We start from the raw sequence: 25151 nt of genomic DNA, 5'->3' as shown, positions 1-25151 counted from the left end.
CCTAAAACCTCGGGTTTCTCCCTAAAACCTGGGGTTTTTCCTTAAAACCTCGGGTTTTTCCCCAAAACCTCGGGGTTTTCCTTAAAACTTGGGGGTTTTCCTTAAAACCTCGGGTTTCTCCCTAAAACTTCAGGTTTTTCCTTAAAACCTCGGGTTTTTCCTTAAAACCTGGGATTTTCCCCCAAAACATCGGGATTTTCCTTAAAACCTGGGTTTTTTCCCCAAAACCTGGGGTTTCTCCCCAAAACCTCGGGGTTTTCCTTAAAACTTGGGGTTTTTCCCTAAAACCTCGGGTTTTCCCCCAAAACCTCGGGGTTTTTTTCCTTAAAACCCGGGGTTTTTCCTTAAAACCTGGGGTTTTCCCCCCAAAACATCGGGATTTTCCTTAAAACCTCGGGTTTTTTTCCCGAAAACCTGGGGTTTCTCCCCAAAACCTCGGGTTTTTCCTTAAAACTTCGGGTTTTCACCAAAACATCGGGTTTTTCCTTAAAACCCGGGGTTTTTCCCTAAAACCTCGGGTTTTTCCTTAAAACCCGGGATTTTCCCCTAAAACCTCGAGTTTTTCCCCAAAACCTCGGGTTTTTCCTTAAAACCTCGGGTTTCTCCCTAAAACTTCGTGTTTCTCCCTAAAACCTCGGTTTTCTCCCTAAAACCTCGTGTTTTTCCTTAAAACCTCGGTTTTTTTTCCCCAAAACCTGGGGTTTTTTTCCTTAAAACCCGGGGTTTTTCCCTAAAACCTCGAGTTTTTCCCCAAAACCTGGGGTTTTTTCCTTAAAACCCGGGGTTTTTCCTTAAAACCTGGGGTTTTCACCAAAACATCGGGGTTTTCCTTAAAACTTGGGGTTTTTCCCTAAAACCTCGGGTTTCTCCCTAAAACCTGGGGTTTTTCCTTAAAACCTCGGGTTTTTCCCCAAAACCTCGGGGTTTTCCTTAAAACTTGGGGGTTTTCCTTAAAACCTCGGGTTTCTCCCTAAAACTTCAGGTTTTTCCTTAAAACCTCGGGTTTTTCCTTAAAACCTGGGATTTTCCCCCAAAACATCGGGATTTTCCTTAAAACCTGGGTTTTTTCCCCAAAACCTGGGGTTTCTCCCCAAAACCTCGGGGTTTTCCTTAAAACTTGGGGTTTTTCCCTAAAACCTCGGGTTTTCCCCCAAAACATCGGGATTTTCCTTAAAACCTGGGGTTTTCCCCCAAAACATCGGGATTTTCCTTAAAACCTGGGTTTTTTCCCCAAAACCTGGGGTTTCTCCCCAAAACATCAGGATTTTTCTTAAAACCTCGGGTTTTCCCCTAAAACCTCGAGTTTTTCCCCAAAACCTCGGGTTTTTCCTTAAAACCTCGGGTTTCTCCCTAAAACCTCGGGTTTCTCCCTAAAACCTCGGGTTTCTCCCTAAAACCTCGGTTTTCTCCCTAAAACCTCGTGTTTTTCCTTAAAACCTCGGGTTTTCCCCCAAAACATCGGGATTTTCCTTAAAACCTCGGGTTTTTCCTTAAAACCTCGGGTTTTTCCTTAAAACCTCGGGTTTTCCCCCAGAACATCGGGATTTTCCTTAAAACCTCGGGATTTCCCCCAAAACCTCGGGGTTTTCCTTAAAACGTGGGTTTTTTCCTTAAAACCTGGGGTTTCTCCCCAAAACATCGGGTTTTTCCTTAAAACTTGGGGTTTTCCCCCAAAACATCGGGATTTTCCTTAAAACTTTGGGTTTTCCCCTAAAACCTCGGTTTCTCCTTAAAACCTCGGGTTTCTCCCTAAAACCTCGGGCTTTTCCTTAAATCTTCGAGTTTTTCCCGAAAACCTCGTTTTTCTCCCCAAAACCTCGTTTTACTCCCTAACACCTCGAGTTTTTCCCCAAAACCTCGGAGTTTCTCCCTAAAACCTCACCTTTTCCCCCCAAGCCCCTCGATTTTCCCCAAATCCTCGGGGTTTTCCCCAAATCCTCGGGGTTTTCCCCAAACCCCTCGATTTTTCCCAAATCCTCGGGGTTTTCCCCAAATCCTCGGGGTTTTCACCAAATCCTCGGGTTTTCCCCGAAAATCACGAGGTTTCTCCCCAAAACCGTGGAGGTTTTTCCCCACAACCACTCGATTTTCCCCAAATCATCGGGGTTTTCCCCAAATCCTCGGGGTTTTCCCCAAAACCCCCCGATTTTCCCCGAAAATCACGAGGTTTCTCCCCAAAACCGTGGAGGTTTTTCCCCACAACCCTCGATTTTCCCCAAATCCTCGGGGTTTTCCCCAAATCCCCCCGATTTTCCCCAAATCCCCCCGATTTTCCCCCGAAAATCACGAGGTTTCTCCCCAAAACCGTGGAGGTTTTTCCCCACAACCCTCGATTTTCCCCAAATCCTCGGGGTTTTCCCCAAATCCTCGGGGTTTTCCCCACAACCCCCGATTTTCCCCAAATCCTCGGGGTTTTCCCCAAATCCTCGGGGTTTTCCCCAAACCTGCGCGGTTTTCCCCGAAAAGCATGAGGTTTCTCCCCAAAACCGTGAAGATTTTTTCCCCACAACCACTCGATTTTCCCCAAAATCCTCGGGGTTTTCCCCAAATCCTCGGTTTTTCCCCAAATCCTCGGGGTTTTCCCCACAACCACTCGATTTTCCCCAAATCCTCGGGGTTTTCCCCAAATCCTCGGGTTTTTCCCCATATCCTCGGGGTTTTCCCCACAACCCCCGATTTTCCCCAAATCCTCGGGGTTTTCCCCACATCCTCGGGGTTTTCCCCGAACCCCTCGATTTTCCCCACATCCTCGGGGTTTTCCCCAAATCCTCGGGGTTTTCCCCAAATCCTCGGAGTTTTCCCCAAATCCTCGGGGTTTTCCCCACAACCCCTTGATTTTCCCCAAATCCTCGGGTTTTCCCCAAATCCTCGGAGTTTTCCCCAAATCCTCGGGGTTTTCCCCACAACCCCCGATTTTCCCCAAATCCTCGGGGTTTTCCCCAAATCCTCGGGGTTTTCCCCACAATCCCGATTTTCCCCAAACCCCCGATTTTCCCCAAACCCGCAGTTTTTCCCCCAATCCCGCCTTGTCCCGGCCGGCGGCAGCGCCGTGCAGAGCCCGGATAGCTCAGTCGGTAGAGCATCAGACTTTTAATCTGAGGGTCCAGGGTTCAAGTCCCTGTTCGGGCGACTCTCCTTTTCCTCTTTTAGCTCCCTTTCCCCCCCCCTTTTTTCCCTTTTTTCCCTTTTTCCCCCTTTTTTACCTTTTTCCCCCCTTTTTCCTCTTCCCGCAGCCCCGGCCGGGGGTTCCTCCGCCCGCTCCGCCGGGGGCTGCCCGCGGTCTCTTTTCCGTGGCGGAGGGAGCGGCGCGGTGCGTGGCGGGCGGTCCCATGGTGTAATGGTGAGCACTCTGGACTCTGAATCCAGCGATCCGAGTTCGAATCTCGGTGGGACCTGCGCCTCCTTTTGCGGCAGCGCCGAGCCCCCGGCCTGAGCTGTCCCGGGGTGTCCCCAAGGTGTCCCTGCTCCGGGGGTGTCCCCAAGGTGTCCCTGGGGGTTCCCTGCTTCGGGGGACGCCCTGCTGGTGTTCCCGGGGTGTCCCTGCTCCGGGGGTGTCCCCAAGGTGTCCCTGCTCCGGGGGTGTCCCCATGGTGACCCTGCTCCGGGGGTGTCTCCGGGGTGTCCCTGGGGGTTCCCTGCTTCGGGGGACACCCTGCTTGTGTTCCCGGGGTGTCCCTGCTCCGGGGGTGTCCCTGCTTTGGGGGTGTCCCCGAGGGGTCCCCGGGGTGTCCCCAAGGTGTCCCTGGGGGTTCCCTGCTTCGGGGGGCGCCCTGCTGGTGTTCCCGTGGTGTCCCTGCATTGGGGGTGTGCCCGGGGTATCCCCAAGGTGTCCCTGCTCCGGGGGTGTCTCCGGGGTGTCCCTGGGGGTTCCCTGCTTCGGGGGACGCCCTGCTGGTGTTCCCGGGGTGTCCCTGCTCCGGGGGTGTCCCCGCTTTGAGGGTGTCCCCGAGGTGTCCCCAAGGTGTCCCTGCTCCGGGGGTGTCCCCGAGGTGTCCCCATGGTGTCCCTGCTCCGGGGGTGTCCCCATGGTGACCCTGCTCCGGCGGTGTCCTCGGGGTGTCCCTGGGGGTTCCCTGCTTCGGGGGACGCCCTGCTGGTGTTCCCGGGGTGTCCCTGCTCCGGGGGTGTCTCCGGGGTGTCCCTGGGGGTTCCCTGCTTCGGGGGACGCCCTGCTGGTGTTCCCGGGGTGTCCCTGCTTTGGGGGTGTCCCCAAGGTGTCCCCGGGGTGTCCCCAAGGTGTCCCTGCTCCGGGGGTGTCCCCAAGGTGTCCCTGGGGGTTCCCTGCTTCGGGGGACACTCTGCTGGTGTTCCCGGGGTGTCCCTGCTCCGGGGGTGTCCCCGAGGTGTCCCCAGGGTGTCCCCGAGATGTCCCTGCTCCGGGGGTGTCCCTGGGGTGTTCCCAGGGTGTCTCTGAGGTGTCCCAGACAGACAGCTGGGCTGGCAGAGGCCAGACAGACAGACAGCCGTGGTGGGAGAGGGTGGATGGCCGGACAGAGGGACAGCTGGGGTGGCAGAGGATCGATGGCCGGACAGAGGGACAGCTGGGGTGGCAGAGGATCGATGGCCGGACAGAGGGACAGCTGGGGTGGCAGAGGCTGGACAGATGGACAGCCAGGGTGGGAGAGGCTGGATGGCCGGACAGATGGACAGTTGGGGTGGCAGAGGCCGGACAGCCAGAGAGATGGACACTTGGGGTGGCAGAGGATCGATGGCCAGACAGAGGGACAGGTAGGGTGGCAGAGGCTGGAGGGCAGGACAGCCGGACAGCTGGACAGCCGGAGAGCTGGACAGCCAGACAGCTGGAGAGCCGAACAGCTGGGCAGCTGGACAGCCAGAGAGCCGGACAGCCAGAGAGCCGGACAGCTGGACAGCCGGACAGCTGGACAGCCAGACAGCTGGAGAGCCGAACAGCTGGGCAGCTGGACAGCCAGAGAGCCGGACAGCTGGACAGCTGGACAGCCAGAGAGCCGGACAGCCGGACAGCTGGACAGCCAGACAGCCGGACAGCTGGTCAGCTGGACAGCCGGACAGCCGGACAGCCAGACAGCCGGACAGCCGGACAGCTGGACAGCCGGACAGCCGGAGAGCCGTGCAGCTGGACAGCCGGACAGCTGGACAGCCGGACAGCCGGAGAGCTGGACAGCCGGACAGCTGGACACACAGAGAGCCGGACAGCCGGACAGCTCGACAGCCGTGCAGCCGGACAGCTGGACAGCTGGACAGCTGGACAGCCGGAGAGCCGGACAGCCGGAGAACTGGACAGCTGGACAGCCGTGCAGCCGGACAGCTGGACAGCCGGACAGCCGGAGAGCTGGACAGCTGGACAGCCGTGCAGCCGGACAGCTGGACAGCCGGACAGCTGGACAGCCGGAGAGCCGGACAGCCGGAGAACTGGACAGCTGGACAGCTGGACAGCCGTACAGCCGGACAGCCGGAGAGCCGGACAGCCGGAGAACTGGACAGCTGGACAGCTGGACAGCCGTACAGCCGGACAGCCGGAGAGCCGTGCAGCTGGACAGCCGGAGAGCCGTGCAGCTGGACAGCCGGAGAGCCGTGCAGCTGGACAGCCGGACAGCTGGACAGCCGGACAGCCGGACAGCCGTACAGCCGGACAGCCGGACAGCCGGAGAGCCGTGCAGGCAGAGCCTGCAGAGCCACCGGGCCGTGGCAGCCGCCGCCCGCCGAGCCACTCCCAGGGGCAGGCAGGGCAGCAGGAGAAACAAAACGCAGCAGGAGCAAGGAGAGCAAACAAAGAGCAGAGACCGGAGCGCCGCGAACTCCGGACCCCGGCGACGGCGGCACGGCCGGCCCAAAGGTCGCCCGGTGGACCTTGGCCACTGGCCCCGCCGTGCTGCTGGCCATGGCGGTGCTGCCGGCTCTGGCGGCCGCCGTGGCCGTGCTGCTGGTGCTGGTGCCGGTGGCCGCGGCACGGCTGGTGCCGTTCCTGTGGGACGACCTGGCGTTCTTCGCCACCATGGTGCGGTCATCGCTGCGGTGCCGCCGGCGCTTGGCCGGCCGGCCGGCCGTCACCCTGCTGGACGTGTTCCGGCGGCACGTGCGGCTCCGGCCGCACCGGCCACTGCTGCTCTTCCGGGACGAGACCTACACCTTCGAGGACATCGAGCGGCGCAGCAACCGCGCGGCCTGGGCGCTGCAGCGGGGCCTGGGGCTGCGGAGCGGCCGGACGGTGGCCGTGTTCCTGCCCAACGAGCCGGCCTACCTGTGGACGTGGCTAGCGTTGGCCAAGTTGGGTTGCCCCATGGCTTGCCTCAACTGCAACGTGAGGGGCCGGGCGCTGCGGCACGCGCTGGAGGCGGCTGAGGCCACCGTGGTGCTGGCCAGCCCCGGTGAGAGGGGACAATGTGGTGTTCGGGGGGGTTGGTGGCTACCAGGGCTGCCGTGGTGCTGGCCAGCACCGATGAGAGGGGACAATGTGGTGTTTGGGGGGGTTTATGGCCACCAAGGCCACCGTGGTGCTGGCCAGCCCCGGTGAGAGGGGACAACACAGTGTTTGAGGGGGTTTGTGGCTACAAAGGCCACTGTGGTGCTGGCCAGCCCCAGTGAGAGGGGACAATGTGGTGTTCGGGGGGGGGTTGTGACCACCAAGGCCACCGTGGTGGTGGCCAGCCCTGGGGACAGGGGACAAAGCAGCGTTTGGGGGGGTTTGCTTAGGATCTCGGTGGGGTTGTGGCCCCAATGTCCCTCTGTGGGTGTCACTGTGTGTCACTGTGTGTGTGTCACTGTGTGTGTCACTGTGTGTGTGTCACTGTGTGTGTGTCACTGTGTGTGTGTCACTGTGTGTGTCACTGTGTGTGTCACTGTGTGTGTGTCACTGTGTGTGTCACTGTGTGTGTCACTGTGTGTCACTGTGTGTGTGTCACTGTGTGTGTCACTGTGTGTGTGTCACTGTGTGTGTGTCACTGTGTGTGTGTCACTGTGTGTCACTGTGTGTGTGTCACTGTGTGTGTGTCACTGTGTGTGTCACTGTGTGTGTGTCACTGTGTGTGTGTCACTGTGTGTGTGTCACTGTGTGTCACTGTGTGTCACTGTGTGTGTGTCACTGTGTGTGCCACTGTGTGTGTCACTGTGTGTGTGTCACTGTGTGTGTGTCACTGTGTGTGTGTCACTGTGTGTCACTGTGTGTGTGTCACTGTGTGTGTGTCACTGTGTGTGTGTCACTGTGTGTCACTGTGTGTGTGTCACTGTGTGTGTCACTGTGTGTCACTGTGTGTCACTGTGTGTCACTGTGTGTGTGTCACTGTGTGTGTGTCACTGTGTGTGTCACTGTGTGTGTCACTGTGTGTGTGTCACTGTGTGTGTGTCACTGTGTGTGTCACTGTGTGTGTGTCACTGTGTGTCACTGTGTGTGTGTCACTGTGTGTGTGTCACTGTGTGTGTCACTGTGTGTGTGTCACTGTGTGTGTGTCACTGTGTGTGTGTCACTCTGTGTGTCACTGTATGTCACTGTGTGTGTCACTGTGTGTGTCACTGTGTGTGTGTCACTGTGTGTGTCACTGTGTGTGTCACTGTGTGTGTGTCACTGTGTGTCACTGTGTGTGTGTCACTGTGTGTGTGTCACTGTGTGTGTCACTGTGTGTGTCACTGTGTGTGTGTCACTGTGTGTGTGTCACTGTGTGTGTCACTGTGTGTGTGTCACTGTGTGTCACTGTGTGTGTGTCACTGTGTGTGTGTCACTGTGTGTGTCACTGTGTGTCACTGTGTGTGTGTCACTGTGTGTGTGTCACTGTGTGTGTGTCACTCTGTGTGTCACTGTGTTTCACTGTGTGTGTGTCACTGTGTGTGTGTCACTGTGTGTGTGTCACTGTGTGTGTCACTGTGTGTGTCACTGTGTGTGTGTCAATGTGTGTCACTGTGTGTGTGTCACTGTGTGTGTGTCACTGTGTGTGTCACTGTGTGTGTCACTGTGTGTGTCACTGTGTGTGTGTCACTGTGTGTGTGTCACTGTGTGTGTGTCACTGTGTGTGTGTCACTGTGTGTGTCACTGTGTGTGTGTCACTGTGTGTCACTGTGTGTGTGTCACTGTGTGTGTGTCACTGTGTGTGTCACTGTGTGTCACTGTGTGTGTGTCACTGTGTGTGTGTCACTGTGTGTGTGTCACTCTGTGTGTCACTGTGTTTCACTGTGTGTGTGTCACTGTGTGTGTCACTGTGTGTGTGTCACTGTGTGTCACTGTGTGTGTGTCACTGTGTGTGTGTCACTGTGTGTGTCACTGTGTGTCACTGTGTGTGTGTCACTGTGTGTGTGTCACTGTGTGTGTGTCACTCTGTGTGTCACTGTGTTTCACTGTGTGTGTGTCACTGTGTGTGTGTCACTGTGTGTGTGTCACTGTGTGTCACTGTGTGTGTGTCACTGTGTGTGTGTCACTGTGTGTGTCACTGTGTGTCACTGTGTGTGTGTCACTGTGTGTGTGTCACTGTGTGTGTGTCACTGTGTGTGTGTCACTGTGTGTGTCACTGTGTTTCACTGTGTGTGTGTCACTGTGTGTGTGTCACTGTGTGTGTGTCACTGTGTGTGTCACTGTGTGTGTCACTGTGTGTGTGTCAATGTGTGTCACTGTGTGTGTGTCACTGTGTGTGTCACTGTGTGTCACTGTGTGTGTGTCACTGTGTGTGTGTCACTGTGTGTGTGTCACTGTGTGTGTCACTGTGTGTGTCACTGTGTGTGTCACTGTGTGTGTGTCACTGTGTGTGTGTCACTGTGTGTGTCACTGTGTGTGTGTCACTGTGTGTGTGTCACTGTGTGTGTGTCACTGTGTGTGTGTCACTGTGTGTGTCACTGTGTGTGTCACTGTGTGTGTGTCACTGTGTGTGTGTCACTGTGTGTGTCACTGTGTGTGTGTCACTGTGTGTCACTGTGTGTGTGTCACTGTGTGTGTGTCACTGTGTGTGTGTCACTGTGTGTCACTGTGTGTGTGTCACTGTGTGTGTGTCACTGTGTGTGTGTCACTGTGTGTGTCACTGTGTGTGTGTCACTGTGTGTGTGTCACTGTGTGTGTGTCACTCTGTGTGTCACTGTATGTCACTGTGTGTGTCACTGTGTGTGTCACTGTGTGTGTGTCACTGTGTGTGTCACTGTGTGTGTGTCACTGTGTGTGTCACTGTGTGTGTCACTGTGTGTGTGTCACTGTGTGTCACTGTGTGTGTGTCACTGTGTGTGTGTCACTGTGTGTGTCACTGTGTGTGTGTCACTGTGTGTGTCACTGTGTGTGTCACTGTGTGTGTGTCACTGTGTGTGTGTCACTGTGTGTGTGTCACTGTGTGTGTCACTGTGTGTGTGTCACTGTGTGTCACTGTGTGTGTGTCACTGTGTGTGTGTCACTGTGTGTGTCACTGTGTGTCACTGTGTGTGTGTCACTGTGTGTGTCACTGTGTGTGTCACTGTGTGTGTGTCAATGTGTGTCACTGTGTGTGTGTCACTGTGTGTGTCACTGTATGTCACTGTGTGTGTCACTGTGTGTGTGTCACTGTGTGTGTCACTGTGTGTGTGTCACTGTGTGTGTGTCACTGTGTGTGTCACTGTGTGTGTGTCACTGTGTGTGTGTCACTGTGTGTCACTGTGTGTGTGTCACTGTGTGTGTGTCACTGTGTGTGTGTCACTCTGTGTGTCACTGTGTTTCACTGTGTGTGTGTCACTGTGTGTGTCACTGTGTGTGTGTCACTGTGTGTCACTGTGTGTGTGTCACTGTGTGTGTGTCACTGTGTGTGTCACTGTGTGTCACTGTGTGTGTGTCACTGTGTGTGTGTCACTGTGTGTGTGTCACTCTGTGTGTCACTGTGTTTCACTGTGTGTGTGTCACTGTGTGTGTCACTGTGTGTGTGTCACTGTGTGTCACTGTGTGTGTGTCACTGTGTGTGTGTCACTGTGTGTGTCACTGTGTGTCACTCTGTGTGTGTCACTGTGTGTGTCACTGTGTGTGTGTCACTGTGTGTGTGTCACTGTGTGTGTCACTGTGTGTGTCACTGTGTGTGTGTCAATGTGTGTCACTGTGTGTGTGTCACTGTGTGTGTCACTGTGTGTCACTGTGTGTGTGTCACTGTGTGTGTGTCACTGTGTGTGTCACTGTGTGTGTCACTGTGTGTGTCACTGTGTGTGTGTCACTGTGTGTGTGTCACTGTGTGTGTGTCACTGTGTGTGTCACTGTGTGTGTGTCACTGTGTGTGTGTCACTGTGTGTGTGTCACTGTGTGTGTCACTGTGTCACTGTGTGTGTGTCACTGTGTGTGTCACTGTGTGTGTCACTGTGTGTGTGTCACTGTGTGTGTGTCACTGTGTGTGTCACTGTGTGTGTGTCACTGTGTGTCACTGTGTGTGTGTCACTGTGTGTGTGTCACTGTGTGTGTGTCACTGTGTGTCACTGTGTGTGTGTCACTGTGTGTGTGTCACTGTGTGTGTGTCACTGTGTGTGTCACTGTGTGTGTGTCACTGTGTGTGTGTCACTGTGTGTGTCACTGTGTGTGTCACTGTGTGTGTGTCACTGTGTGTGTGTCACTCTGTGTGTCACTGTATGTCACTGTGTGTGTCACTGTGTGTGTCACTGTGTGTGTGTCACTGTGTGTGTCACTGTGTGTGTGTCACTGTGTGTGTCACTGTGTGTGTCACTGTGTGTGTGTCACTGTGTGTCACTGTGTGTGTGTCACTGTGTGTGTGTCACTGTGTGTGTCACTGTGTGTGTGTCACTGTGTGTGTCACTGTGTGTGTCACTGTGTGTGTGTCACTGTGTGTGTGTCACTGTGTGTGTCACTGTGTGTGTGTCACTGTGTGTCACTGTGTGTGTGTCACTGTGTGTGTGTCACTGTGTGTGTCACTGTGTGTCACTGTGTGTGTGTCACTGTGTGTGTCACTGTGTGTGTCACTGTGTGTGTGTCAATGTGTGTCACTGTGTGTGTGTCACTGTGTGTGTCACTGTATGTCACTGTGTGTGTCACTGTGTGTGTGTCACTGTGTGTGTCACTGTGTGTGTGTCACTGTGTGTGTGTCACTGTGTGTGTCACTGTGTGTGTGTCACTGTGTGTGTGTCACTGTGTGTCACTGTGTGTGTGTCACTGTGTGTGTGTCACTGTGTGTGTGTCACTGTGTGTCACTGTGTGTGTGTCACTGTGTGTGTGTCACTGTGTGTCACTGTGTGTGTCACTGTGTGTGTCACTGTGTGTCACTGTGTGTGTGTCACTGTGTGTGTGTCACTGTGTGTGTGTCACTGTGTGTCACTGTGTGTGTCACTGTGTGTGTCACTGTGTGTGTGTCACTGTGTGTGTGTCACTGTGTGTGTGTCACTGTGTGTCACTGTGTGTGTGTCACTGTGTGTGTGTCACTGTGTGTGTCACTGTGTGTGTGTCACTGTGTGTGTGTCACTGTGTGTGTCACTGTGTGTGTGTCACTGTGTGTGTCACTGTGTGTGTCACTGTGTGTGTCACTGTGTGTGTGTCACTGTGTGTGTGTCACTGTGTGTGTCACTGTGTGTGTGTCACTGTGTGTCACTGTGTGTGTGTCACTGTGTGTGTGTCACTGTGTGTGTCACTGTGTGTCACTGTGTGTGTGTCACTGTGTGTGTGTCACTGTGTGTGTGTCACTGTGTGTGTGTCACTCTGTGTGTCACTGTGTTTCACTGTGTGTGTGTCACTGTGTGTGTGTCACTGTGTGTGTGTCACTGTGTGTGTCACTGTGTGTGTGTCACTGTGTGTGTCACTGTGTGTGTCACTGTGTGTGTCACTGTGTGTGTGTCAATGTGTGTCACTGTGTGTGTGTCACTGTGTGGTGTCACTGTGTGTGTGTCACTGTGTGTGTGTCACTGTGTGTGTGTCACTGTGTGTGTGTCACTGTGTGTGTGTCACTGTGTGTGTGTCACTGTGTGTGTGTCACTGTGTGTCACTGTGTGTGTGTCACTGTGTGTGTGTCACTGTGTGTCACTGTGTGTGCCACTGTGTGTGTCACTGTGTGTGTGTCACTGTGTGTGTGTCACTGTGTGTGTGTCACTGTGTGTGTGTCACTGTGTGTGTCACTGTGTGTGTGTCACTGTGTGTGTGTCACTGTGTGTGTGTCACTGTGTGTGTCACTGTGTGTCACTGTGTGTGTCACTGTGTGTGTGTCACTGTGTGTGTGTCACTGTGTGTGTGTCACTGTGTGTGTGTCACTGTGTGTGTCACTGTGTGTGTCACTGTGTGTGTGTCACTGTGTGTGTGTCACTGTGTGTGTGTCACTGTGTGTCACTGTGTGTGTGTCACTGTGTGTGTCACTGTGTGTGTGTCACTGTGTGTGTGTCACTGTGTGTGTGTCACTGTGTGTCACTGTGTGTGTCACTGTGTGTGTCACTGTGTGTGTGTCACTGTGTGTGTCACTGTGTGTGTGTCACTGTGTGTGTCACTGTGTGTGTCACTGTGTGTGTCACTGTGTGTGTCACTGTGTGTCACTGTGTGTGTGTCACTGTGTGTGTCACTGTGTGTGTCACTGTGTGTGTGTCACTGTGTGTGTGTCACTGTGTGTGTCACTGTGTGTGTGTCACTGTGTGTGTGTCACTGTGTGTGTCACTGTGTCCCTGTGTGTGTCCCTGTCCCTCTCTGTGTCCCCCCTGGTTCTGGCTGTCCCTGTGTGTGTCACTCCTGGGTGCACCCACGGGATCGGGGCTCCCTTTGGGGTGATCCCCTTTAGGGTCACTTTGGGGTCCGGCTTGTTGGGCCCCCCCATTTTGGGGTGCTCTGGAGCTGTGGGGGGTCAGGGACCCCCATTTTTGGTTGCTCAGGAGCTGTGGGGGCTCAGGGACCCCCTTTTGGGGTGCTCAGGAGATGTGGGGGCTCAGGGACCCCCCTTTTGGGGTGCTCAGGAGGTGCGGGGTGTCAGGGACCCCCTTTTGGGGTGTTTATGAGGTGTGGGGGGTCAGGGACCCCCATTTTTGGGTGCTCAGGAGATGTGGGGGGTCAGGGACCCCCTTTTGGGGTGCTCAGGAGATGTGGGGGGTCAGGGACCCCCTTTTGGGGTGCTGAGGAGGTGTGGGGGGATCAGGGACCCCCCTTTTAGGGTGCTCAGAGTTTGTGGGGTACCTGTGGGGTCAGGGGCCCCCTTTTGGGGTGCTCAGGGTGTGTAGGGTGCGTGTGGAGGGATCAGGGACCCCCTTTTGGGGTGCTCAGAGTTTGTGGGGTGCCTGTGGGGACAGGGACCCCCTTTGGGGTGCTGAGGAGGTGTGGGGGCTCAGGGACCCCCTTTTGGGGTGCTCAGTGTGTGTGGGGTGTCTGTGGGGTCAGGGACCCCCTTTTGGGGTGCTCAGAGTTTGTGGGGTGCCTGTGGGGACAGGGGCCCCCTTTTGGGGTGCTCAGAGTTTGTGGGGTGCCTGTGGGGACAGGGACCCCCTTTGGGGTGCTGAGGAGGTGTGGAGGGATCAGGGACCTCCCTTTTGGGGTGCTCAGGGTGTGTGGGGTGCCTGTGGGGTCAGGGACCCCCTTTTGGGGTGCTCAGGGTGCCCAGCTGGGCTCCTGCCTGGACACCACTGGGTGCCCGGGACCCCTGGGTGCCCCACCCCGGAGCTTTGGGGTGCCCACACCAGCACGGCTCACATTTGGGGTGTGCCCGGTGCCCACCTGGGGTACACCTCTGGGACGTCGGGGGTGCCCACCTGGGGTACACCTCTGGGATGTCGGGGTGCCCACCTGACCAGGTGCCCACCTGGAGGTATCTTGGGGGGCCCACCTGGGGCCCTGGGACCCCCATCCGTGATTCTGATGGTGCCCACCTGGCCAGGTGCCCATTTGGGGGTACCTCGGTGTGCCCACCTGAGAACCTTGGCCCACCCAACCATTCCAGGGGTGCTCACCTGACCAGGTGCCCATTTGGGGGTACCTTGGGGTGCCCACCTGAGAACCTTGGCCCACCCACCCATTCCAGGGGTGCCCACCTGGCCAGGTGCCCATTTGGGATTCCAGGGTGCCCACCTCAGAACCTTGGCTCACCCAACCATTCCAGGGGGGCCCACCTGGCCAGTGCCCATTTGGGATACCTGGAGTGCCCACCTGGGGCCCTTGGACCCCCATCCATGATTCTGAGGGTGCCCACCTGGCCAGGTGCCCACTTGGGGGTACTTTGGGGTGCCCACCTAGGAACTTCGGCCCGCTCACCCATTCCAGGGGTGCCCACCTGGCCAGGTGCCCATTTGGGGGTACTTTGGGGTGCCCACCTGGGAACCTCGGCCCACCCACCCATTCCAGGGTGCCCACCTGGCCAGGTGCCCACTTGGGGTCACCTGTCCGTGTGTCCTGTCCCCGAGTGGGACCCTCCCCGTGTCCCTCTGTCCCCGCAGAGCTCCACGAGGCCGTGGAGGAGGTTCTGCCCGACCTGCAGCGCGCCGGCGTCGCCGTCTTCTACCTGAGCGCGGCGTCGCCCACGCCGGGCGTGGAGGCGCTGCTGCCCGCCATCGAGGCGGCGCCCGACGAGCCGCCGCCCGCCGGGCACCGCGCCGGCGTCACCGGCAACTCCAAGGCCATGTACATCTACACCTCCGGCACCACCGGTGAGCCGCGCCGCCTCGGCCGCAGGAGCTCGCGGGGCTGGGCGGGGTACGCAGCATTGAGGGGGCTGGGGGGTCTTCCTCCAACGCTGGCCATGGCGGGTCCACCTGGGCCAGGTGTGTGCTGGCCGTGACCATGTGGGCAGATCAGCATTGGAGGGGGCTTGGGGGTCTTCCTCCATCCCTGACCATCATGGCTCCACCTGGCCAGGTGTGTGCTGGCCGTGTCCAAACATGGGCAGTTCGAGGGGGCTTGGAGGTCTTTCTCCAACGTTGACCGGGGCAGGTCCACCTGGGCCAGGTGTGTGCTGGCCGTGACCATGTGGGCAGATCAGCTTTGAGGGGGCTTGGGGGTCTTCCTCCAGCCCTGGCCATCATGGCTCCACCTGGGCCAGGTGTGTGCTGGCCATGTCCACATGGGCAAGTCAGCACTGGAGGGGTCTTGGGGGTCTTTCTCCAGCCTGGCCATCACGGGTCCACCTGGGCCAGGTGTGTGCCAGGTGTGTCCACACGTGGGCAGCTTTGAGGGGGCTTGGGAGTCTTCCTCCAACGCTGGCCATGGCGGGTCCACCTGGGCCAGGTGTGTCCAGTCTGTGTCCACACATGGGCAGGTTCAAGGGGTCTTGGGGGTCTTCCTCCATCCCTGACCATGGTGGCTCCACCTGGGCCAGGTGTGACCTGTGCTCGTGGGAGGGTTGGGCAGCACTCAGTGGATGAACGTGGCTGAGGTTCCTCCAGCAAGGAACAACGACCCCCCAGCTGCAGGGAACCCCACTCTGCACCCCGGGACCCCCAGGACCCCCCGGAGCGTGTCCCACCCCGTTGTCCCCGCAGGGCTGCCCAAGGCCGCGGTGATCACGGAGATGAAGCTGATGATGGTGGCCAGCCTGGGCCGGGTCTGCGGCCTGCGGCCCGACGACGTCGTCTACACCGTGCTGCCGCTCTACCACTCGGCCGGGCTGCTGGTGGGGCTCGGCGGGTGCCTGGACGTCGGTACGGACACCCCGAAACACGGCGACGGGGCAGGGGAGGGCTGGGGGCGGCAGAGGGACAGGGGAGGGACGGACGGATGGACAGGATGGATACATGGATTGATGGATGATGGATGGATGGATGATGGATGATGGATGGATGGATGATGGATGGATGATGGATGGATGATGGATGGATGATGGATGATGGATGGATGGATGATGGATGGATGATGGATGGATGATGGATGGATGATGGATGATGGATGGATGATGGATGGATGATGGATGATGGATGGATGGATGGATGATGGATGGATGGATGATGGATGATGGATGGATGATGGATGGATGGATGATGGATGGATGGATGGATGATGGATGGATGGATGGATGATGGATGGATGATGGATGGATGGATGGATGATGGATGGATGATGGATGGATGATGGATGGATGATGGATGATGGATGGATGATGGATGATGGATGGATGATGGATGATGGATGGATGATGGATGGATGGATGATGGATGGATGGATGGATGATGGATGGATGATGGATGGATGATGGATGGATGATGGATGGATGATGGATGGATGATGGATTGATGGATGGATGGATGGATGGATGGATGATGGATGATGGATGATGGATGGATGATGGATGGATGATGGATGATGGATGGAGGATGGATGGATGGATGGATGATGGATGGATGATGGATGGATGATGGATGGATGATGGATGGATGATGGATGGATGGATGGATGATGGATGATGGATGGATGATGGATGGAGGATGGATGGATGGATGGATGATGGATGGATGATGGATGGATGATGGATGGATGATGGATGGATGATGGATGATGGATGGAGGATGGATGGATGGATGGATGATGGATGGATGATGGATGGATGATGGATGGATGATGGATGGATGATGGATGATGGATGGATGATGGATGATGGATGGATGATGGATGGATGGATGATGGATGGATGATGGATGATGGATGATGGATGGATGGATGATGGATGGATGATGGATGATGGATGGATGATGGATGATGGATGGATGATGGATGGATGGATGATGGATGGATGGATGATGGATGGATGATGGATGGATGATGGATGGATGATGGATGGATGATGGATGGATGATGGATTGATGGATGGATGGATGGATGGATGGATGATGGATGATGGATGATGGATGGATGATGGATGGATGATGGATGATGGATGGAGGATGGATGGATGGATGGATGATGGATGGATGATGGATGGATGATGGATGGATGATGGATGGATGGATGGATGATGGATGATGGATGGATGATGGATGGAGGATGGATGGATGGATGATGGATGGATGGATGATGGATGGATGATGGATGGATGATGGATGGATGTGTATGGATGGATGGATGATGGATGATGGATGGATGATGGATGGATGATGGATGGATGATGGATGGATGATGGATGATGGATGGAGGATGGATGGATGGATGGATGATGGATGGATGATGGATGGATGATGGATGGATGATGGATGGATGATGGATGATGGATGGATGATGGATGATGGATGGATGATGGATGGATGGATGATGGATGGATGGATGATGGATGGATGGATGATGGATGATGGATGGATGCATGGATGATGGATGATGGATGGATGCATGGATGGATGGATGATGGATGATGGATGGATGGATGGATGGATGATGGATGGATGGATGATGGATGGATGGATGGATGATGGATGGATGATGGATGGATGATGGATGGATGGATGATGGATGGATGATTGATGATGGATGATGGATGATGGATGATGGATGATGGATGGATGATGGATGGATGGATGATGGATGGATGATTGATGATGGATGATGGATGGATGGATGATGGATGGATGGATGGATGGATGGTGATGGATGATGGATGGATGATTGATGATGGATGATGGAAGGATGGATGATGGATGGATGATTGATGATGGATGATGGATGGATGGATGATGGATGGATGATGGATGATGGATGGATGATGGATGGATGATGGATGGATGATGGATGATGGATGGATGATGGATGGATGGATGATGGATGGATGGATGATGGATGGATGATGGATGGATGATGGATGGATGGATGATGGATGATGGATGGATGATGGATGGATGATGGATGGATGATGGATGATGGATGGATGATGGATGGAGGATGGATGATGTATGGATGATGGATGATGGATGGATGATGGATGGATGATGGATGATAGATGGATGATGGATGGATGATGGATGGATGGATGATGGATGGATGTGTATGGATGGATGGATGATGGATGGATGATGGATGGATGATGGATGGATGATGGATGGATGATGGATGGATGGATGATGGATGGATGGATGATGGATGATGGATGGATGGATGATGGATGGATGATGGATGGATGATGGATGGATGATGGATGGATGATGGATGATGGATGGATGGATGGATGGATGGATGGATGATGGATGGATGATGGATGGATGATGGATGGATGATGGATGGATGGATGTGTGATGGATGGATGATGCATGGATGGATGGATGGATGATGGATGATGGATGATGGATGGATGATGGATGGATGATGGATGATGGATGATGGACGATGGATGGATGGAGACAAAGACAAAAGCGAAAAGGGGTGTTGGTGTCACCGTCCCCGTGCCGTGTCCCCAGGAGCCACGTGCGTCCTTCGTGCCAAGTTCTCGGCCTCTCAGTTCTGGCCCGACTGCCGGCGCTACAACGTCTCCGTCATCCAGTACGTGGGCGAGCTCATGCGCTACCTGTGCAACGCGCCCAAGGTGAGGCCCTGCCCGCCCCACAACCCTCCCAGGGGTTGGGCGACGCTCCGGTCACACCCTGAGGTGGCCCTGTCCCCGTGTCACCCCCCAGCGCGCCGATGACCGCGAGCACGGCGTGCGCATGGCCCTGGGCAACGGCATGAGGGCGGAGGTGTGGAAGGAGTTCCTGCGGCGCTTCGGGCCCGTGGCCATCTGGGAGTTCTACGGGGCCACCGAGGGCAACGCCGGCTTCATCAACTACACCGGCAAGGTCGGGGCCGTGGGCAGGGCCAACAGGTTCGTCAAGGTGAGAACGTGCTCCTCGGGGCGGGACGCTGGGGGTGACAGCGGCGCCTCGAGGGGCCTAACGTGGCTCCTCAAGTTGGGTTTCAGCCAAGGAAAGGCTGAAGTCTTGGTTGAGTCTTGGACGCGCCTCTTGGTGGTGGAGCGAGCCGTGACGTCCCCAAGGGAAGCCAACACCATCCATCAGGTTGGGCTGGCACAAGAGCAGAGTCCCCAGAACTCCCTTTTCACACCCAAAATGAGTCTCCTCCACCTGGTTGGCCAACGTTGGCTCAACAGTGTTGACGTGCAGCCGGGTTTTGGGGTGTCCATGGAGACCTGGTCATCCCTTTGGTGCCACGTCTCGACCCCCACCCAGCAGCGGAGGAAAAGCTGCAGAAAATGAGATTTTTGAGCAAAAGTTGGGACGGAGCGAAAGCTGCAGAAAATGAGATTTTTGAGCAAAAGTTGGGACAGAGCAAAATCTGCAAAAAATGAGATTTTTGAGCAAAAGTTGGGACAGAGCAAAAGCTGCAAAAAATGAGATTTTTGAGCAAAAGTTGTGACGGAGCAAAAGCTGCAAAAAATGAGATTTTTGATCAAAAGTTGGGACAGAGCAAAAGCTGCAGAAAATGAGATTTTTGAGCAAAAGTTGGGACGGAGCAAAATCTGCAAAAAATGAGATTTTTGAGCAAAAGTTGGGACGGAGCGAAAGCTGCAGAAAATGAGATTTTTGAGCAAAAGTTGGGACGGAGCAAAATCTGCAAAAAATGAGATTTTTGAGCAAAAGTTGGGACGGAGCAAAAGCTGCAAAAATCAGAATTTTCCCCTTTGTCCCCATCGTGTTGTCCCACAGCTCCTGGATTTGGAAGATGCCACCAATGAGTTCGTTCACCGTTTGGCTGGATCAGATTTAACCTTATTTAGATAGGTTTAAATCAGATTTGATTTTAGTGATTTCACCTAAAAAATTTAAAATTGAAGACCATTAAACCCAAATGGTTTTTAGCACCCAGAATGTCGGGACTGGGGGTGCTCCCGTGGGTTGGAACAGACCAATCACAGGAGGCCACAGCTGGAACGGGAAGGAAATTCTGGAAATTTCCACGTGAAGGAAATGCTGGCAATTTCCACGGGAAGGAAATTCTAGAAATTTCCATGGAAGGAAATTCTGGAAATTTCCACGGGAAGGAAATGCTGGCAATTTCCACGGGAAGGAAATTCTAGAAATTTCCATGGAAGGAAATTCTGGAAATTTCCATAGGGAGGAAATTTTGGCAATTTCCACAGGAAAGAAATTCTGGCAATTTCCACGGGGAGGAAATTCTAGAAATTTCCATGGAAGGAAATTCTTGAAATTTCCACGGGAAGAAAATTCTGGCAATTTCCACGGGGAGGAAATTCTGGATATTTCCATGAAAGGGAATTTCTGGCAATTTCCACAGGGAGAAAATTCTGGCAATTTCCACGAGAAGGAAATTCTGGCAACTTCCACAGGGAGAAAATTCCGGCAATTTCCACAGGGAGGAAATTCTGGCAATTTCCACGGGGAGGAAATTCTGGATATTTCCATGAAAGGGAATTTCTGGCAATTTCCACCGGGAGGAAATTCTAGAAATTTCCATGAGAAGGACATTCTGGACATTTCCACTAGAAGGAAATTCGGACATTTCCACGGGAAGGAAATTCTGGCAATTTCCACGAGAAGGAAATTCCGGCAATTTCCACGGGGAGGAAATTCCGGCAATTTCCACGGGGAGGAAATTCCGGCAATTTCCACGGGGAGGAAATTCTGGATATTTCCATGAAAGGGAATTTCTGGCAATTTCCACAGGGAGGAAATTCCAGAAATTTCCATGAGAAGGACATTCTGGACATTTCCACGAGAAGGAAATTCTGGCAACTTCCACAGGGAGAAAATTCCAGCAATTTCCATAGGGAGGAAATTCCGGCAATTTCCATCGGGAGGAAATTCCGGCAATTTCCACGAGAGGGAATTTCTGGCAATTTCCAGGGGAAGGAAATTCTGGCAATTTCCAGGGGAAGGAAATTCTGGGCATGTCCACGGGAAGGAAATTCTCCTCGCTGTTTCTAAGCCCAGGTCTCTCCCTGCCCTGCAGCTCTTCGCTCCCTTCGAGCTCATCCGCTACAACGTGGAGGAGGACGAGCCCGTGCGCGACGAGCGCGGGCTCTGCATCCCCACCAAACCCGGTAAGGGCCGGACTCGCCGGAGCCTTCTCGGGGGGTGGAGATGCACCAAACCCACCTCTCGGCCCTGGCCACCACCATCCTGGCGACTGGAAGCCGCCAGGAACCCCTGGAAGAAGCCAAGGCGGGGGGTTGGACAGCGTCCAACCCTCCTCTTCCTCCCCGAAGGTGAGACGGGGCTGCTGGTGATGAAGATCACCAAGAACACCCCGTTCTACGGCTACGCCGGCAACTCGCAGAAGACCGAGAAGAAGATCCTGAGGGACGTCTTGGCCAAAGGCGACGCCTTCTTCAACAGCGGCGACCTCCTCATGATGGACAGCGAGAAGTTCATCTACTTTCAGGACCGCGTTGGGGACACCTTCCGGTAACTCCGAGGCTCCCACGTGTGTCCGAGTGGTCGGCGCCGGCCCAAATCCCCCCCTCACGGCGCCGTCCCTTCTTGTCCCCAGTTGGAAAGGGGAGAACGTGGCCACGACGGAGGTGGAGGCCACGCTGGGCTTGGTGAGCTTCATCCAGGAGGTCAACGTCTACGGCGTGGCTGTGCCGGGTGAGTCCCACCAAAATAAGGACCTGGGGGTGTTCGAGGTGGGTGCGTCCCCAGGAGGTCTGAGCCACCACCAAGAAGGTTCAAAAGGGACTTCTAACATCCAGAGTTGCTCTGAGCACAAAACATCCCCCACAACGGCCCAAGGATCCCCCAGAAAAGTGAAACCGGGACTTGGTTGCCCAAAGCAAGTGTCAGGTGCCGGGTTGGGTCCATGTGGCCTCAGAGGAGGCAGAAATAGGAAGCATTCACCCAAAATGAGCACCCGGCATCGTTCTGGGCACGTGATGTGCCTCCACCACCATCCCAGCGGCCCCCGCGGTGCCAAAACTGGGACAGACCCACCCACAACACGTTTGGCCACCCCCAACCCCCTCCCCAGTAGCCCAGGGGGCCTCAAGAAGACCCCAGGGAGATGAGGTTGCCCCAGGTGAGCCCAGGCGATGTTCGCAGGGTGTGAGGGCCGCTGTGGCATGGCCGCCGTGCGCCTCAAGGACGGGGCCACCTTCGACGGTGACAAACTCTACGCCTTCATGGAGGACACGCTGCCCGCCTACGCCGCCCCCCGCTTCGTCCGGATCCAGGTCAGCAGGACCCGCCCACCGCGGGGGGCTTCGGGCCGGTGGGGTTGGCCTTGGGATGGGGGTGGTCCAGCACTGGAGTGACCAATCACGGCCGGGTGGAGTCGTGGAATGGTTTGGGTTGGAAGAGGCATTGGAGCTCATCCAGGTCCATCACGGCAGGGTGGAATCATGGAATGGTTTGGGTTGGAAGAGGCATTAGAGCTCATCCAGGTCCATCATGGCAGGATGGAGTCATGGAATGGTTTGGGTTGGAGGGGACTTTAGAGCTCATCCAGGTCCACCATGGTAGGGTGGAATCATGGAATGGTTTGGGTTGGAGGGGACTCTAGAGCTTCTCCAGGTCCACCATGGCAGGATGGAATCATGGAATGGTTTGGGTTGGAGGAGACTCTAGAGCTTCTCCAGGTCCACCATGGCAGGATGGAATCATGGAATGGTTTGGGTTGGAAGAGGCATTGGAGCTCATCCAGGTCCACCATGGCAGGGTGGAGTCATGGAATGGTTTGGGTTGGAAGAGGCATTGGAGCTCATCCAGGTCCATCATGGCAGGGTGGAATCATGGAATGGTTTGGGTTGGAGGGGACTTTAGAGCTCATCCAGGTCCATCATGGCAGGGTGGAATCATGGAATGGTTTGGGTTGGAGGGGACTCTAGAGCTCATCCAGGTCCATCATGGCAGGGTGGAATCATGGAATGGTTTAGAGCTCATCCAGGTCCATCATGGCAGGGTGGAATCATGGAATGGTTTAGGTTGGAAGAGGCATTGGAGCTCATCCAGGTCCATCATGGCAGGATGGAGTCATGGAATGGTTTGGGTTGGAGGGGACTTTAGAGCTCATCCAGGTCCATCATGGCAGGATGGAATCATGGAATGGTTTGGGTTGGAGGGGACTCTAGAGCTCCTCCAGGTCCATCATGGCAGGGTGGAATCATGGAATGGTTTGGGTTGGAGGGGACTCTAGAGCTCCTCCAGGTCCATCATGGCAGGGTGGAATCATGGAATGGTTTGGGTTGGAAGAGGCATTAGAGCTCATCCAGGTCCATCATGGCAGGATGGAGTCATGGAATGGTTTGGGTTGGAGGGGACTTCAGAGCTCATCCATGTCCATCACGGCAGGATGGAATCATGGAATGGTTTGGCTTGGAAGAGGCATTAGAGCTCATCCAGGTCCATCATGGCAGGGTGGAACCATGGAATGGTTTAGAGCTCATCCAGGTCCATCATGGCAGGGTGGAATCATGGAATGGTTTAGGTTGGAAGAGGCATTGGAGCTCATCCAGGTCCATCATGGCAGGATGGAGTCATGGAATGGTTTGGGTTGGAGGGGACTTTAGAGCTCATCCAGGTCCATCATGGCAGGGTGGAACCATGGAATGGTTTGGGTTGGAGGGGACTCTAGAGCTCCTCCAGGTCCATCATGGCAGGGTGGAATCATGGAATGGTTTGGGTTGGAAGAGGCATTAGAGCTCATCCAGGTCCATCATGGCAGGATGGAGTCATGGAATGGTTTGGGTTGGAGGGGACTTTAGAGCTCATCCAGGTCCATCATGGCAGGATGGAGTCATGGAATGGTTTGGGTTGGAGGGGACTTTAGAGCTCATCCAGGTCCATCATGGCAGGATGGAATCATGGAATGGTTTGGGTTGGAGGAGACTCTAGAGCTCCTCCAGGTCCATCATGGCAGGATGGAATCATGGAATGGTTTGGGTTGGAGGGGACTCTAGAGCTCATCCAGGTCCATCATGGCAGGATGGAGTCATGGAATGGTTTGGGTTGGAGGGGACTCTAGAGCTCATCCAGGTCCATCATGGCAGGGTGGAATCATGGAATGGTTTGGGTTGGAAGAGGCATTGGAGCTCATCCAGGTCCATCATGGCAGGGTGGAATCATGGAATGGTTTGGGTTGGAAGAGGCATTGGAGCTCATCCAGGTCCATCATGGCAGGGTGGAATCATGGAATGGTTTAGAGCTCATCCAGGTCCATCATGGCAGGGTGGAATCATGGAATGGTTTGGGTTGGAGGGGACTCTAGAGCTCCTCCAGGTCCATCATGGCAGGGTGGAATCATGGAATGGTTTGGGTTGGAGGGGACTCTAGAGCTCCTCCAGGTCCATCATGGCAGGATGGAATCATGGAATGGTTTGGGTTGGAGGGGACTCTAGAGCTCCTCCAGGTCCATCATGGCAGGATGGAATCATGGAATGGTTTGGGTTGGAGGGGACTCTAGAGCTCCTCCAGGTCCATCATGGCAGGGTGGAATCATGGAATGGTTTAGAGCTCATCCAGGTCCATCATGGCAGGGTGGAGTCATGGAATGGTTTGGGTTGGAGGGGACTCTAGAGCTCCTCCAGTCCCAATCACACCACTGGTGTCCCCCCAGTTTCCCACGATGGCGCCGGTCACCCCGTGCCACTAACGGTGCTGGGGGTCGCTGCTGACAGCACGGGCGAGTCACCCCGTTCTTGGTGGCACCATCCGCCCGTTCCCGGTGACGGTCGCTCGGTGCCGACACCGGGGTCGCCCTGTGCCGACGACGGCGCCGTTCTGATGGCGCTGTCGAGGTTCCTCCCTTTGCCATGACAGTGGTGGCCACCCTGTGCCTGCGGGGGTCACCTGGGGCCAGTGGGGGTCACCCGGTGCCGACGAGGGTCGCTCTGTGCCAGTGATGGTCACCTGGTGCCAACGGTGGCCACCTGGTGCCAACGGGTGTCACCCCGTGCCAAAGCCACCCCCACGTCCCCCAATTCCGACGTCACCGCCCGCCGCTCCGCGCCGGCGCCGCTTCCGGCGCCGCGGCACGGCCTCGAGGTTGCCCAACGCCAAGGCCGCTGTCCCCAGGACGCTCTGGAGATCACGGGCACCTTCAAGCAGTGCAAGAGCAACCTGGTCAAGGAGGGCTTCGACCCCGAACTCGTCGGGGACCGGCTCTTCTTCCGCGACGCCGCGCGCCGATCCTACGTGCCGCTGAGCCCCGCCACCTTCGCCGCCATCCGCGACATGAGGCTCGCCCTGTAGCGGCGCCACGGCGCTAATTAGCGAAGGCTAATTAGGGCCAATCGGGCACTTTGGGGAGGTTTGGTGTTGGTGGGCCCGGCGCCTCCGTGCTGGAAATTAAAACCTTTAATTCCCATTTTTTGGCTGCCAAAGGATTTGGGGGATTTGAGGTTTTTTTTGGGGTTGACTCCCCCATC

The 25151-nt window shown here is 55.5% G+C and overlaps 1 protein-coding gene and 2 non-coding genes across 3 annotated transcripts; all 3 read left to right on the top strand.

Moving 5' to 3' along the window:
* The first annotated feature begins 3056 nt into the window (after positions 1-3056).
* On the top strand, positions 3057-3129 carry TRNAK-UUU (transfer RNA lysine (anticodon UUU)). The gene has a single exon. It is a non-coding gene; the product is annotated as a tRNA-Lys (tRNA).
* Positions 3130-3323: 194 nt separating this feature from the next.
* Positions 3324-3395, top strand: TRNAQ-CUG (transfer RNA glutamine (anticodon CUG)). The gene has a single exon. It is a non-coding gene; the product is annotated as a tRNA-Gln (tRNA).
* Positions 3396-5800: 2405 nt separating this feature from the next.
* On the top strand, positions 5801-25034 carry LOC137466939 (long-chain fatty acid transport protein 2-like). The gene is made up of 10 exons (XM_068178538.1): positions 5801-6347; positions 14302-14511; positions 15343-15501; positions 18235-18359; positions 18451-18645; positions 20741-20831; positions 20997-21195; positions 21281-21378; positions 21829-21959; positions 24799-25034. The coding sequence occupies exons 1-10, from the start codon at positions 5861-5863 to the stop codon at positions 24973-24975; spliced, it is 1872 nt and encodes a 623-aa protein (XP_068034639.1). The 5' UTR covers positions 5801-5860; the 3' UTR covers positions 24976-25034.
* Positions 25035-25151: the final 117 nt, after the last annotated feature.

Source organism: Anomalospiza imberbis, unplaced genomic scaffold (genome assembly GCF_031753505.1).
Source record: "Anomalospiza imberbis isolate Cuckoo-Finch-1a 21T00152 unplaced genomic scaffold, ASM3175350v1 scaffold_48, whole genome shotgun sequence".
In the NCBI taxonomy this organism is placed as follows: Eukaryota; Metazoa; Chordata; class Aves; order Passeriformes; family Viduidae; genus Anomalospiza; species Anomalospiza imberbis.
This window is presented reverse-complemented; position numbering and strand designations above follow the sequence as displayed.

Bases quoted from the DNA above. Each gene is read 5' to 3' on its own strand.
- LOC137466939 (XM_068178538.1), top strand. From the start codon at position 5,861: ATGGCGGTGCTGCCGGCTCTGGCGGCCGCCGTGGCCGTGCTGCTGGTG. The intron at 14,512-15,342 runs GTGAGCCGCGCC...TTGTCCCCGCAG, and splicing joins CTACACCTCCGGCACCACCG to GGCTGCCCAAGGCCGCGGTG. The intron at 21,196-21,280 runs GTAACTCCGAGG...TCTTGTCCCCAG, and splicing joins CGCGTTGGGGACACCTTCCG to TTGGAAAGGGGAGAACGTGG.